The sequence below is a fragment of the Palaemon carinicauda genome, chromosome 21 (assembly GCF_036898095.1).
Source record: "Palaemon carinicauda isolate YSFRI2023 chromosome 21, ASM3689809v2, whole genome shotgun sequence".
NCBI classification, from domain to species: Eukaryota; Metazoa; Arthropoda; class Malacostraca; order Decapoda; family Palaemonidae; genus Palaemon; species Palaemon carinicauda.
In genome coordinates this window covers 36934353-36950789 of record NC_090745.1, presented here as the reverse complement: position 1 = coordinate 36950789, position 16437 = coordinate 36934353, and the positions used below count along the sequence as shown (strand labels likewise).

The 16437-nt window shown below is 40.8% G+C and overlaps 1 protein-coding gene across 1 annotated transcript in view; it reads left to right on the top strand.

Moving 5' to 3' along the window:
• LOC137614836 (reelin-like) overlaps positions 1 to 16437 on the top strand; it is a 596609-nt gene that overhangs the window by 39025 nt on the left and 541147 nt on the right. The window contains exon 3 of the mRNA XM_068344496.1: positions 13121 to 13229. Within this exon, the coding sequence (XP_068200597.1) occupies positions 13121 to 13229 (109 nt within the window). The remainder of the gene's footprint in view (positions 1 to 13120; positions 13230 to 16437) is intronic.

The following is a 16437-nucleotide window of genomic DNA, read 5'->3' as shown; positions in this document are numbered from 1 at the left end:
TATGGCCGTGGGGTCATAAGAACATTTAGAATAGCGCCAACGTATCCCTGTGTGTCATAAGAGGCGACTAAAAGGGACGGGACGAGGGGACTGGGAACCCCCTCTCCTGTATCTTATTCCTGTGAGATATCAAATAGATGGAGCTGGCGGGAGAGTGACTGCTCCTCGCATTCTAATTTTGGGATGTTTTAATGTGCTTGGATGTAGTACAATAGAGTAAAAGATGAGAAATTGGAAGTATGGTTAGGAATAGAAGGATGGATATGTTGGCTTTGTGTGAGACAAAGATGAAAGGGAACGGTGAAGTGATGTTTGGTGATGTAACTGGTAGAGTATCTGGGATTGAAATGGGAAGAGCAAGAGAGGTTGTGGCTTTATTGCTGAGTGAATGAATGACAAGTAAAGTAGTGGAAAGGAAGGAGATATATAAGCTGATGTGGGTGAGGGTTGGGTTGGGTAGGGAATGTTGGGCTTTTGTTAGTGCATAAGGGCCAGGTTGTGAGAAAAGTTAATTTTAGAACGAATTAACTAGCTGTGTAGAGGGACTGGGTAGAAGGAATTATGTAGTTGTCATGGGTGACTTAAATGCTAGAGTGGGTGCTGGAGAGGTGGAAGGTGTCATTGGGAAGTATGGCGTGCCAGGTGAAAATGAGAGTGATAAGAGTGGCAAATGGAAGATTGGTAGAATGGGCATTATTGGATTATGTGTTGAGAACTAGAAGAATGTTTGGAAGATTGAAAGACTTGCACATGCTTAGAGGTATGGCTAACTGTATGTCTGATATTTTTTTGGTCAAAGGAAAATTAGTTGTAACAAATAGTGAGGGAATAGAGCGGGAGGATGTAAAAGGGAGGTAGTGAAGGCTGAAGTGAATATCAAGAAAGGTTGGAAATGGCATATGACACAGTGAAAGTGAGAGAAACTGGTAATTTAGAGGAGGAATGGAAGTTAGTAAAAGAAAATTTGGATGGGATTGCAAGTGATATGTGTGGTAAGAGGATTGTTGGATGTAGCATGAGCAAGGGTAGTGAATGATGGAATGAAGGAGTGAAGATAAAAGTGGAAGAGAAAAAGAGGGGATTTGATGAAGGGCTGCAGAGTAATAGTGTAGAGAAGTATAAAAGCTATAGAGGGAAAAATGTGGAAGTAAATTGTAAGGTAGCTGAGACAAAGAGGCAGCTGACTGGAGGTGGGGTCAGGGATTGGGTCATTCATATGAAGAGAATAAGAAGTTTTGGAAAGAAGTGAAGAGAGTAAGGAAGGGTGGTTTGAGAATTGAAGAGACAGCGAAATATGGAAATGGAAGGTTGTTAAAAGTAGAGGAGGCAAGGAAAAGTGGGTAGAGTATTTGTAAAGTTTATTGAATGTTGAGGATATTAGATAGGCAGATAGATTTGCTTTTGCTGGTTTTGAGGTGCCAGTGATGGGAAATGAGAATGGGAGAGAGATTACAAGAGAGGAAGTGAGGAGAGCACTAGATGAAACGAGAGTAGGAAAAGCACCTGGTATGGATGGTGTGAGAACTGAGATGTTAAAGAAAGGGGGTGTGACTCTACTTGAATGGTTGGTGAGACCGTTTAATATGTGTTTTTTGTTGTTATTGATAACAGTAGACTGAGTGTGTTCGTGTATTGTACCACTATTTAAAGGTAAAGGAAATGTGCATAAGTGTAGTAATTCAAGAGGCATTAGTTTGTTGTGTGTGGTTGGAAAAGTGTATGGTAGAGTACTAATTATTAGGATTAAGAATAAAATAGAGAATGCAGTCTTAGAAGTACATGGTGGTTTTAAAGGAGGTAGGGGATGTATGAATCAGAATTTTACAGTTAGACAGATATGCGAAAAATATTCAGTAAAAGGCAAGGAGGTATATGTTGCATTTATGGATCTGGAGAAAGCGTATGATAGTGCTAGTAGGGAAGCGACGTGGAATGTGATGGGGTTATTTGGAATTAGTGGATGGTTGTTGCAAGCAGTGAAGTGTTTCTTTGTAGGTAGTAAAGCATGTGTTAGGATAGGAAATGAAGTGAACGAGTGGGATCCAGTTAGAGTGGGGCTGAGATAGGGATTTATGATTTCGCCATGGTTGTTCAATTTGCTTGTTGATGGAGTGGTGAGAGAAGTGAATGCTCGAGTGCTTAGTCGTGGATTGAAGCTGATAGACGAAAGTGATCATGAATGGGAGGTAAATCAGTTGTTGTTTGTGGATGATACTGTACTGGTTACAGACTGGAAAGAGAAGCTTGGTTGATTAGTGACAGAGTTTGGAAGGTATGTGAGGGAAGGAAGTTGAGAGTTAATGTAGGTAAGAGTAGGGTTAGGAGATGCATGAAAAGGTAGGGTAGTGTGAGGTTGAATGTCATGTTGAATGGAGAGTTACTTGAGGAAGTAGATCAGTTTATGAACATTGGGTCTGTTGCTGCTGCAAATGATGGCGTGGAAGCAGATGTACGTCAGAGAGCGAATGAAGGATGCAGAGAGTTGGGGGCAGTGGAGGGAGTGGTAAAGAATAGAGGGTTAGGCATGAATGTAAAGAGAGTTCTGTATGAAAAAGTGATTGTACCAACTGTAATGTATGGATCGGAGTCGGGGGGGAATGAAAGTGGTGGAGATACAGAAATTGAATGTATTTGAGATGAAGTGTATGAGGAGTATAATTGGTGTATCTCGATTAAATAGAGTTAGGAACAGAGTAGCGATAGTGAGAACGGGAATAAGAAATGATTTAGCAGCTAGAGTGGATATGAATGTGTTGAGGTGGTTTGGCCTTGTTGAGAGAATGGAGAGTGTCTGTCTGCTAAAGAAGGTGATGAATACCAGAGTTGATGGGAGAAGTACAAGAGGAAAGCCAAGATTAGAGTGGATGGATGGAGGGAAGAAAGCTCTAAGTGATAGGAGGATATATGTAAGAGAGGCAAGAGAGAGTGCTAGAAATAGGAATGAATGGCGACCATTTGTGTCGCAGTTCTGGTAGGCTCTGCTGCTTCCTCCGGTCGCCTTGGTGACCTCGGAGGTAGCAGCAGTAGGGGATTCATTGTATGAAACTTAATTTTTTGGTGGAGGGTAGGCTGTGGCACCCTTGCTGTACCAGCCAAACTCGGCTCAATCCCTCGTCAGGCTTCGAGGAGCAGAGAGAGGAAAGGTCCCCTTTGGTTCCCTTGTTTGATGTTGGCTAGTCCCCAAAATTGGGGGAAGTGCCTTGGTAAATTTATGTAAATCTTGTTTTCCCAGAATAACGAAAATTATTTAGCTTATTAAAATACTTTATTACATGCAGATAGCTGAGTCATATAGCTAAAGGTTTTATTTAATTTTTGTAGTTCAATTCAGTCTTAGCACTTGACCTCTAATGGGAAAGGATATTGACTCAAAAAATGTCCTCCTGAATCTTAGAATTATAATAGATATCAAAGTACAAGTAACCCATATAGGTGAATTCCATATCCAGATTATTTGAGAATTTAATTCTGCAGCCTGCTACATATGACAACGATGCTGATTTGACGCAGTTATCCTGTCTCCTGGTCGAAAGCCGCAAGCAACATTTATGTTGCAAGAAATCCAAGTCATATGCTACCTGTTGCCTGTGTATTCTCAGTGGAGTCCCACCTTAAAGAAAGCTCTTCAAGGGAAACGGAATCAAATTATTGCCCCTCCTCTTAGTGACCTTCACCATTCAGTGATCCCTGAAGAATATTCGACCTATGAAGCAGAGCCAACGCAGATGAAATATTTCTATTTTTTATCAAAAGACAGTGGTCCCGGTGAAGACAGAATTTTGCTATTTGGAAGGCGAAGTTAGGGGCAACATCTCATTTCAGCAGAAGTTTAGTATGCAGATGGAACCTTCAAGACTGCTCCCAGGTGTATATGGTAATGGCTAAAAGATTCACCCAACAAGAAGAAAGTAACACATTCAAGGTTATTAGAAATGATAAAGGAATGTGAACCCACCATAAACCCGAAATCTATATATTGTATATTCTATAGATCCTGTTGTGACGGGCCGAGAGAGGAGTTGTGAAATCAAAGGCAGATTGGAAACGACTGAGTTATATTGTTGTGGAACACTCTCCTTATATACAAAACCTCAAGGCAACAGGACATGACAAGTTCACAAGACAGACAATATCACAGAGGAAAAACCAGAAAGGAATTTTCATGTTCGTTTTAGTGCGAGGGAGGAGCGAAGATACAAGCATAATATATACAAAAGGAATTATGTACAATTGTGTGAAACACGGTTGGTACATGGCTCCCCCCCTAAAAATGACATACTGTACATGTTAAATAGGGCGCCCTGATCTAGAGAGGCGAACTGTAGGCGGGTCATCTGGCAGAAGATAAGCAGGTTTTAGACGATCAAAGGAGACCCAGTCTTCTTTGCCCCAAATGTTTAGGAGGAATGCTTTCGGACTGCGTCGGATCACAAGGAAAGGTCCCGTGTAAGGGGGCGTTAACGGTGGCTTGCTGGTGTCGTTGCGCAGAAAGACGCGTTGCAGAGTACAAGTCCGTTGGTATGTGATGCTTCGCTGGGGGCTTGTAAGTCTGGCGGCACGGAGTAAATTTTCCCACGACGTGACGTATGCGCTGGAGATCGTCGGTGGAGGTTGTAGAAGGAAAAATCTCGGCAGGGACGACCAACGGGTCGCCATACACCATTTCGGCTGCCGAGACGTCGAGGGCGTCTTTAGGAGTGGTCCTTAGTCCAAGGAGGACCCAGGGAAGCTGAGTAAACCAGTTGCAATCCTTGCAGCGGGACATCAAACCTGCTTTGAGGGTGCGATGAAAACGTTCAACCATTCCATTGGCAGCGGGGTTGTAGGCCGTTGTCTGATGTAGGGTGATGCCCAGGAGATTCGCTAATGACGTCCATAATTGAGAGGTGAAAGTGGTTCCCCTGTCAGAAGTAATATGCTCAGGGATACCGAATCTTGAAATCCATCCAGAGAGTAAGGCAGATGTACATGAGGCGGACGTTGCAGTTTCCATGGGAATGGCTTCAGGCCAACGAGTGGAGCGGTCAATGACGGTAAACAGGTAACGATGTCCTTGTGATGTGGGTAGGGGGCCTACAACATCGACGTGAATGTGTGCGAAACGACGCTGAGGTTGAGGAAAGGTGCCCACTCCTGAATCCGTGTGTCGATGTACTTTGGAAGTTTGGCAAGAAGTACAGGCACGGACCCAATCCTTAGCATCCTTAGAAATGCCGTGCCAAATGAACTTTGCCTTCAGCAGCTGTGCAGTAGAACGGCACGAGGGATGTGAAAGGCCGTGGATGAAATCAAACACCTGTCGACGCATGGGAGCAGGAATCCACGGTCACGGTCTACCAGTACTGACGTCACAGAAGAGGGTGGTGTTGGAGTTTTCGAGGGGAAAATCCTCCCAACGGAGGGACGTGCAGGATGTCCTACAAGCTTGATACTCTGGATCCTGTCGTTGGGCTTCAGCCAGGGCGTTGTAATCCAATCCCAGTTGAACGGCAGCCAACGTGTTTCTTGACAGGGCATCGGCAACGGGATTCATTTTCCCAGGGAAGTATTGGAGGGTGCAATTGTATTCAGCCACGGCGGAGAGATGTCAGCGTTGACGGGCGGGCCAGGCGTCAGACTGTCGAGTGAAGGCGTGCACCAGAGGCATGTGGTCTGTGCGAATGACGAAGGGCGTACCTTCTAAGAAATGGCGAAAGTGACGGACAGCCAAGTGCACCGCCAGCAATTCTCGATCGAAGGTAGAATAACCCGATTCTGCCTTGGACAGTTTTCTGCTGAAGAAGGCCAATGGGCGGGGCGAGCCTTTGACCACCTGCTCGAGTACTGCACCAATAGCGACGTCGCTGGCATCAGTGGAGAGAAGGAGAGGGGCGTGTGGGATAGGAAAAGTGAGAGCCGCAGCAGTTGATAGGGCCTTCTTTGCATTGCAGAAGGCTGCTTCTTGAAGGGGACCCCACTTCAGGTCCTTTGGCTTGCCCTTGACGGAGGCGTAGAGGGGAGCAAGAGTGGCAGCAATGGCTGGCAGAAAACGGTGATAATAGTTGATCATGCCCAAGAATTCCTGCAGAGCTTTGACGGTCGAGGGCGTTGGGAAATCCTGAACGGCTGCTACCTTCTCAGGGAGGGGATGGACTCCTTCAGGAGTGATACGGTGCCCTAAGAACGACACTTCGTTGGCGCCAAAGGAACACTTGTCGTACCGGACTACAAGGCCGTTTTGTTGCAGGCGGTCGAGCACGATGCGCAGGTGACGGAGGTGCTCCTCTTTCGAGGAGGAGAACACAAGTATGTCGTCCACTTAACATACACAGAAAGGGAGGTCCCCTAAGAATCCATCCATGAGACGTTGAAACGTTGCCCCAGCATTACGAAGGCCAAAACAGGAGTAATTGAAGGTGTATGTGCCAAACGGAGTGGTGATGGCGGTCTTGGGGATGTCTTCTGGGTTCATAGGCACCTGATAATACCCCTTCAGGAGGTCGAGCGTAGAGAAAACCTTTGCTTTGTGCAGGTAGGAGGTTACATCGGCAATGTTTGGGAGGGGGTAGTGATCCGGTTCTGTTTGCATGTTCAAGCGCCTGTAATCCCCGCACGGACGGAGGGAGCCGTCTTTCTTCAGAACGATGTGTAAGGGTGACGACCATGGGCTGGAGTCCTTTTGGCAAAGGCCCATTTTCTCCATTTCGGCGAACGTCTGTTTGGCGGCTGCCAATCGTTCCGGTGCCAGACGTCTGAATTTTGCGAAGACTGGGGGTCCCGTCGTCTTGATATGGTGATAAATACCGTGCTTGGCAGGAACCGTGGGCGTTTGGCGAAGTTCTGGACGGAAAACTTCCGGGTACGACGTGAGGAGGTGGGCGTAGGCATCCTTGGGTGCGCTGATGTGGAGAGCGAGGTTAGAGGGGGCGGGTTGAAGAGGTGTCGACAAGTACGAGTCTGCGTTGACCAATCGTCGGTGGGTGACATCGACCAGAAGGTGGAAATGAGAGAGGAAATCCGCACCGAGGATTGGCATTGTGACGTCAGCAACGAGAAACTTCCAATTGAATTTACCGTTTCCGAATGATAATGTGAGGCTCTCGTAACCGTAGGTGGGTATCGCAGATCCGTTGGCAGCTACCAAGCGGACGTCGGCAGATGTAGACAGACTACGTTGTGCCTTGAAGAGTTTCCTTGGCAAAAGAGAACGACAAGCACCCGTGTCTACCAAAAATCGCACGCCCGTTCCTGCATCCTGTAAAAAGAACAGATTAGAAACATGGGAGGCCCTACCGCCACAAGCGATGGCCTGCTTACACGTTTTTTGGCCACTGACAATCTTTGGCACATTTCTTCGCGGTTGCCCCGAATCTGAAGTGGTAGTAGCAAAACTGCGGCGGATGGGAGGTAGTAAGTGGCTGTAGAAGTCGTTCGTTGGGGCGCGAGCGATTGGTGGGTGGTGGGTGGCTTTGTCGTCGCTTCGGCACGTCACGGGGTAGGCGTGTATGTCCTACGGCATTCATGTCAGCTTCGGTTGACGTTGAATAGGCATCCTCGTCGTCAGGGGTGGAGGCGTTGATGGAGGTCTTGAAGTGGCTGTCCATAAGAACGTCGGCTTTGGTCATCAAGTCCTTTATGGGTAAACTATCAACATCGGGTATGGCAGCACGCACAGGTTCAGGTAAACGGCGTATCCAAAGGGCATGGAGTAGGTTCACCTCACGAGGAGAGCCGTCTGCGGCAGGTTGAAGGCGAGCGATACTGGTCATTTCCCTGAGGGCAAGTGAAGCCCTTTGGTCCCCCAACGGTTGTTGCGAGAGCTGAAAAAGCTTTGCTATACGGGCGGCTGGCGACGGCGAGTACTGCTGCAGAAGGTATGATTTGAGGTCGTCATACGCTATTGGGGTGTCTCCTTGTTCACAAAGCCAGTCGGATATTTCTGGGAAGGTTTCCTCGGGTATCGCCGCGAGAACATAATCCGCTTTGGTGGTTGAGCGAGTCACGCCCCTGATACGAAACTGGACTTCTGCGCGCTGAAACCAAGCAAACGCCTCTCCGCTGGCAAACGATGACAGTTTGAATGGAGCGGCCGCAGCACCAACTGCCGTAGAGTCCGCCATAGTACCAACGATGAAGGGGCGAGGGGGTGGGGGTGGAAGGCGGTGGGAGCGAGTCGACTTCCGGGGTCACCAATGTGACGGGCCGAGAGAGGAGTTGTGAAATCAAAGGCAGATTGGAAACGACTGAGTTATATTGTTGTGGAACACTCTCCTTATATACAAAACCTCAAGGCAACAGGACATGACAAGTTCACAAGACAGACAATATCACAGAGGAAAAACCAGACAGGAATTTTCATGTTCGTTTTAGTGCGAGGGAGGAGCGAAGATACAAGCATAATATATACAAAAGGAATTATGTACAATTGTGTGAAACACGGTTGGTACACTGTATTAGAGATTATAGTTCCGAAATATTTTAATGATTCCACCTCATTAGTCCTTTTTTCTTCCAATGACATTTCATCATCCATTGCATAATTTGTTCTTATCATCTCTGTCTTTTTTTCTATTTATCTTGAGCCAACCTCATGTGATATTTCATGCACTCTGTTAAGTAGGTTTTAGTCCTGTGGTCTTCTGATAATATATACAGTATATATTTGTGTATACATACAGGTATTATTCATATGTATAATCATATACTGTAATTAAATATATGCATATAAATGTGTATGTATATATGCGTATACACACACAATATATATATATATATATAGTATATATATGTGTTTGTGTGTATAGTATATACTATATATAATCATATAGTGTATCATATATATATATATATATATATACAGTGATACCTCGGTAGTCGAACGACTCTAAATTCGAACAAATCGGAGTTCGACCAAATATTTAGAGTAATTTTTGCTGCGGTTTTCGAACAAAAAATCGGAACTTGAACAGCCGAACGCGTGGCCGAGTGAGATGAGCGGCCATCTCGGCTACTCTCGCTTGGTCGGGTAGCATCATTTCAAGAGAGAGCGTCAGTCCGACAACACGTGTTGAGAATTTATTGTGATTTAGTGCGTTTTATTGTCTTTTTTTGCCGATAATAATGTGCCCCAAGAAAGTTAGTGATAAGGGGAAGGATAAGAGGAAAACAGTGAGAACAACGATCGAGTTGAAGAAGGAAATTATTGCGAAATTTGAGAATGGTGTACGAGCGTCTGATCTAGCCTTACAGTATGGCATGCCGAAGTCGACCATTACGACCTTTTTGGAAAATAAGGAAGTGATAAAGAAAGCTAATGTTGCACAGGGAGTGACAGCAATTAGTAAGCAAAGGCTACAAGTAATTGAGGAAATGGAAAAGTTGCTCCTTATATTTATTAAAGAAAAGCAGTTGGCCGGGGAAAGTATAAGTGAAGCTTTCATTTGTGAGAAAGCTCTTCATATTTATGAAGAATTGGTGAAGAAAAGTGCCAATACTAGTGAAAGTGATTCGTCATTTACTTTTAAAGCAAGCAGGGGCTGGTTCGAGAAATTCCGGAACAGAACTGGAATTCACCGTGTGACTAGGCATGGGGAGGCAGCCAGTTCGGATCAGGTGGCAGCTGAAAAATACGTTGTTGAATTCGACCGATACATTAAGGAACAAAATTTGATCCCGCAGCAAGTCTTCAATTGCGATGAGACCGGGTTATTTTGGAAGAAAATGCCGGCCAATACCTACATTAATGATAATGTTATGTCTCACTTTAGAAGAATAGTGCAGAAGAGAAAGAAGCAGCTGACTATTGACATGTTTTTCATAAAAGAAAAGAGAGCTGCTACATCCCAGCCTGATTCCCCTCCAAAGAAGAGAAACAGAAGAGAAAAAACCCCTGAAGGAGATTTGCCCAACCTTTTACTGCAGAGAGAAAAAATCCCTGAAGGAGAACTACCCAGCCACATCATGGAAGGGGACTCTCCTTCCAAGCAGTAACCTCTCCCTTCCATCCTCTCCACATCCATTCCTGTATGCCATCGAACCGCTGCTCAAAGGTATGTACAGTAAATGGTTTAAAATTGTTTTAAATAGTTTTCCGACCAATTTCGTACACATTTAAATAATTATGGTTGTTTAGGTACACGTTTTATTAATATTTTGGGCATTTTGGAGTGCGTAGGAACGTATAAAAATAAATACCATTATTTCTTATCGGAAAAAAGGTTTCGGTACGCGAACAAATCGGAGGTCGAACACTGATCCCGAACGGATTATGGTCGAGTACCGAGGTATCACTGTATATATATGTATGTGTGTGTGTATACATATATTCATACATATAGTCATATAGTGTATTATATATATACACACACATATATATATATATATATATATATAAAGAGACTTAGAGTATTTTCTCTGTTTTCTCTTTTATATATCACTAGTCGTCTTGACTACACTACATTTGTTGGTGCAGACAAAAACAGCAAGAAGTACTGTATACTGATAATAAACATTAGTGACAACTGAATCTGTGCTGAGTGGCCTTGACTAGTACACCTCTCTAAGATGGCTGTCATCTCCAAGCATGTGGTCTTGGTTCATGCGACATCTCTCTCTTGCACGGTTTATTTGAGTTACCCTCTCCATTTTCTATCGTATCTATTAATACTTCTTCGGTAGCAATTATATTTCTTCATAAACTGGTTCTTATTTCATTGATTTTACTTGCAATTGATACATTAAAAGTTTTGTATTTTATTTACATCTCTTTGAATAACTTTCATGTGTGTTTGTCTAGGAAATTCATTATCCATCATGTAATCCTTTTGCCAATTTTTCTTTCAACAAATCTCTTATTGTTAAGCATATTCCTTGAAGTGTAAGTATTTTGTATAGACGTCCCACATGACCTCTTCTTTTGCAGACAGATTAATCATACATTTTGAACCAAATAAGTGGTCCTAGAACTATGCTTTCTTCTCTTCTGTTTGGAGAGAGGTGAATGACCTCCCTTCTTCAAACAGCTCACTCTTAACTTAGGTCTCTGTGAGTCCAATTGCTCAGGTCACACTCTCAGTAGATCCCCATGGCCTGTCGTCTGTGAACACCCCCCCCCCCCCCTTTTTTTTTTCTCTCTTGTATCCAAAAGAGGAAGAAGTCCACCTACATGTTGCGGCCACATGGCTCCCCTTACCCTAACGATGGTGGTTACAAGGGGTGCTACAATAAACCTCAGCAACCACACAGTTTGGAATGTATCAAGGCCACTGGGATCTATAACGCGTGATTCATACTGTTAATAAGTGGCCATATTCCCCTTAAATTAGATACTTGTCTAATTCTAGATCACTTTCTGACTAAGAATATTAAGTTAAGTGTTTGTTGTTCAATTTAAAAATTGATGTTATTAATTTGATTCCATAACCTTCTGCACGTCGGGCACTATTCAACTGGTCTTCGTCCATGTCTTTGACTGAACCCCTTAATTAATGGGACGATCAAGTAGTCATTTGGTCTAAGATTTCTGATGTATTTCATTCATTTGACTAAACCCTTTCATATGGTATCATCAACGTTATTTGTCAAATCTCGTCGTGTTAGACTAACCCTTTTTTTTTCTTTTATAGAATTTTGTGTATCTGTTAACGTGATTGTATGAAGATAGATTGTAAGCTAGTGTGTCCATTTATCCTTTTTTATTGCGTTTAAATTGATATTTTCATTCGGATCTATCCCTCAGAGGTAATTAGGATTAGTACACAGTCCAGCTACATTGTTCAAAGGATTTAAGTTAAATAAACTGGGTTAGGGATGATTGGTTGAAACATAGATCTGGATGAACTCTTGTTGCTGTTGAAGTGAACAGTCCTCATTCTAAATATATGCTAATAGGCAGATTTTTTAATGAACAAAAAAACCCTATATTCTGCTGCTTTATTTGCCTTCATTGATTATTTTATCCAACAAATTTCAATTGGAGCGTGCTATTCCGAGCTCAGTGTAGTGGTACTAGCATGCTACTGACAAATCCAATATATACAGTATCTTCTAATGATTATCTGAACTCAAAATAGTTTGTATGCTTTATGAACCACATCGCTCTGATATATATATATATATAATATATATATATATATATATATATATATTATATATATATATATATATATATACATATATATATATATATATATATATATATGTATATATATGTATATATATATATATATATATATGTATTTATATATATATTATATATATATATATAAACAAAAAATGGAGATTTAATACTCCCTATTGACAGTGAAATTTTAGTTCATAAGACTATTTTCACAAAGAAATTCTCAATATTTTCCACGAACATTTTTGAGACACATCACAGACCCCGTTTGATGAAGGTGCAAAGTTTTGAATGAAACTGCTGTAGGCTACCATTTTATGTAGCTATCATTCTGCCAGTGTCAGCTGCAGCTATAGCCCAAATAACACATTGCTTGATTCTGTGTAACAAAAGAGAACAATTATTTTAGTTGGGATATGTATTTATTGGTCTTTAAGTATAAATATCAAATAGTCTACCAAGATATTTACTGGTTCACTGTGAATTATTGCCCAATTAATTGAGTGTATTAAGATGCATTTGGTTTACATTTTAATTACTAAATTGTAACATATCTTGTCCCTGAAAAGTAAGATTAAAGTGAATTTTTCTTAGAAAATATAGGTTCCTATTTCTTTCATGTCCATGAGAGAGAGAGAGAGAGAGAGAGAGAGAGAGAGAGAGAGAGAGAGAGATAGAGAGAGAGAGAGAGAGAGAGAGAGAGAGAGATAATCTTATCTAAAACACATTTCGATGAACTTTTTTTTTTTAATCCTTAAAGGATAATTTACAGAAAGATTTTTCAATTACGCATATCTTTTATTTTTGTCTCATTATTAGAATCTAGTGTAATACTCAAGAGAAACGACGTTGCTTCTTACCTTGAAATAGCTGACCATCAAAAATTGGAAAAATAGGCTGGACACTCTTCATGTTAACAGAGAACTTCAACAATTTAAAGGGAGTAAAAATGAAAACTACATATTCCATTATATTTGATTGAAATTCTTTGTTCTAAACTAACGTGTGCCTTGAAATCTGCAGGATCTGCGTAGAACAGACTATTGCAGGGAAGGATGACACAGATGCCTGGGTTTTAGACCATCTCCGCCTTTTGCCATGGATGCCTACAATGCCTAAACATTATCTGCAGGTAAGACTTTGGATGCAGACACATTAACATTTAGAGAGAATAGAAATTGTGCCAAAATTGTGTGAGGAAAGTTGGTCTCAAATCAATTTCTTATATGCTTATCAGAAATATCCGATCTTTACTCAAATACCCTATAAAAAAAGTTATAGTAGCAAATGGTGCATTGGATAAACAATGGTAAGTGATTATAGAGCTGGGAATTGTTATCGAACGGGGTAACGGATAACATTCCAGCACAGTATTTTCTATGATGGCTCATAGGGTGATAACTATAGGATTGTTGTCAATGTGTTCAGACAAGGATGATTACTGCAATGATACGTCTTACCTGAAAGTATAATCATAATTAGTATACTGTAGTACTGTATTTTATGTCCCATCTTCTTCGCTAACTCTGGTTGGACGAAATGATATTTTGTGGTATTAAAACATTACAATTTACTTACACCAAATTACATTGTATGTAAAATGCTTAAGACACAGTTGAATAAGCTTTACTCTGTTCGAACCTCTGACTCTATCTGAGTTGGACTGACGTACTTAGCAACGATACAAAAGAAGCAATTGAATATCATTATGAAAGATTCTAATTTCATAATATGCATATGCCGTAAAATATAAGAAGAATCATATCCTATATTTGAAGTCGTTTATACAGGATTCAATATTTTATGACGGTGCTAGGAAAATTTGGTCCCGAAAATTCGGCCCCAGAAAATTTGGTCTCAGACAATTTTTCAAATTGGTATCCGGTCATTTTGCATACAAGGTAGTACTTTAGCCGAAACTATTGAATCTGTCCGATTCTCCAATATCCCCCCCCCCCCACCAAAAAAAAAAAAAAAAAGGAATGACAGAAAGTATTAAACTTTGTCAAGTATTGGTTGTCTTTGAACGGGCAATTCGTAACAGTTGTGACCATACTTTCCTGGGAGCACCAGCGTAGATTATTTATTTTCCTTTGCCAGAGTATTTATAAGAAATTATACCAACTTGATTATAAAGTTCGTTATAGTACCGATGGTTCTTTTGCCATTAAAATAAAAAAATTTCTGTGCCCTGGCATATTCACCACCAGAAGAAATAATGATACCTAAGAAGATCTCAGTGAGGAAGAATCGATTCCAATTATTATTATCATTATTATTATTATTATTATTATTATTATTATTATTATTATTACTTGCTAAGCTGCAACCTTAGTTGGAAAAGCAAGATGCTATAAGCCCAAGGGCTCTAACAGGGAAAATATCCCTTGTGAGGAAAGGAAGTAAGGAAATTAACTACAAGGGATGTAATTAATTACAATAGAATATTCTCAGAACAGTAGCAACATCGAAATAAATCTTTCATATATAAACTATTAAAACGTTAGAAAACGAGAGTAAGAGAAATGACATAGAATAGTGTGCCCGAGTGTACCCTACAGCAAGAGAACTCTAACCCAAGACAGTGGAAGACCATGGTACAGAGGCTATGGCACTACCCAAGACTAGAGAACAGTAGTTTGATTTTTGAGTGGCCCTCTTCTAGAAGAGCTGCTTACCATAGCTAAAGAGTCTTTTCTACCCTTACCAAGAGGAAAGTAGCCACTGACCAATTACGGTGCAGTAATTAACCCCTTGAGCGGTAAGAAGTGTTTGTTAATCTCAGTGTTGTCAGGTGTATGAGGCCAGAGGAGAATATGGAGAGAATCGGCCAGACTATTTGATGTATATGTAGGCCAAGGGAAAATGAGTCGTAACTAAAGAGAAAGATTCAATGTAGTACTGTCTGACACACATTGGGATAAGAGAGGTAGACATGGCAAATGAGAAGAGTTCTTGCATCCAGTCAATTTTAGGACTATCTACAGTCAAGAAATTCAGGAACTGGTTCGAACAAACAAACTCCTAATGGGTTCCACTCAGCATTGCACACATCAGTAACAAACAAGCAGCCAACACACCTGGAAAGTTATTGATGTTCTCCGAAAAGAAGTATCCCTTACACAGACCAAAATAATTCACGATCATATAAACATAAACCACATAAAAAAAAAAAAAGAAAAAAAAAAAATACACCAGTCAATAGGTACGGGGGTAAATGGCCTTGTCCAATCTCATGATGGCAACGATTATCAAATTTCGTAAAGGCTATTGCTCTGCCCAACTTAACTATCATTTTTTTTTCTTTCTTTCTTTTTTTTGCGCAATGTGTTTGATAAAAGGAAATATACATCCATTTTTTGATGGTCTAAATATAAGTAACCTATTATTTCTTGTTTAATATGTTTGATAAAAGGAAACGGTATAGATATATTTTTTACAGGTTTATAGAGGTGATTTTCATATTCTTATTAATAGAATTATTCTTTTATATTATCAGTTAAATCAATGTTTTCCTAGGAAGTAAATTAACAAAGCCAGGGATCAATATTTTTCGGGACCGAATTTTCTACGACCTAATTTTCCTAATTTCTCGTTTGATATGTCTGATAAAAAAGAAATATGATAAATATATTTTTGGCTGTTATATATTAGCTTTCTTATTCTCCTCAATGAAATCACACTTCTATTTTTTTTTCTACTGCTTATGATTAATTAAATTAAGGTTTTCATCGGCAATTTAATAACATTTTTCTGGGCTGAATTTTCGGGGACCAAATTTTGTGGGGCAGAATGTTTCGGGACCGAATTTTCTGGTCACCCTTTGTAACATACTTTACAATACTTCTAACTAAAGTCAAGACATGTTTTATCAGTAATATATGATGCAATATCACTTTCAATACATGTATCACTTATCGTATGGCAGTACAAATTTTACATAATACATAAGTCTCCTCTCCGTTAACTTCCCTCTATTTATCCAAATGGGAGATACTCTAACTTCATCCTGAACTGGTATATGAACAGATTCTGGATCTATATTTGCTGTTTGAACATACTCCTGAGAACTTTTCATCTCCAACATTTGAATTGTCTAGTGGATTTTTATTTAATGATTGTAACTGATCAACATAATGTTTTACAATATTTCCACCAACTTGGAGATCATAGTGCAAATTTCCTATCTCTCCCACAAAATTTCCTGGTACCCACTTCTGCCAGCTATTTTATGACTTTACCATGACATTAGAAGAACGGGTAAAATGTCTTAATTTTTGAAAGATTATCCACTTGTTTATAATCTTTCTCTTCTAAATCACTTTGACAACTTGGATACA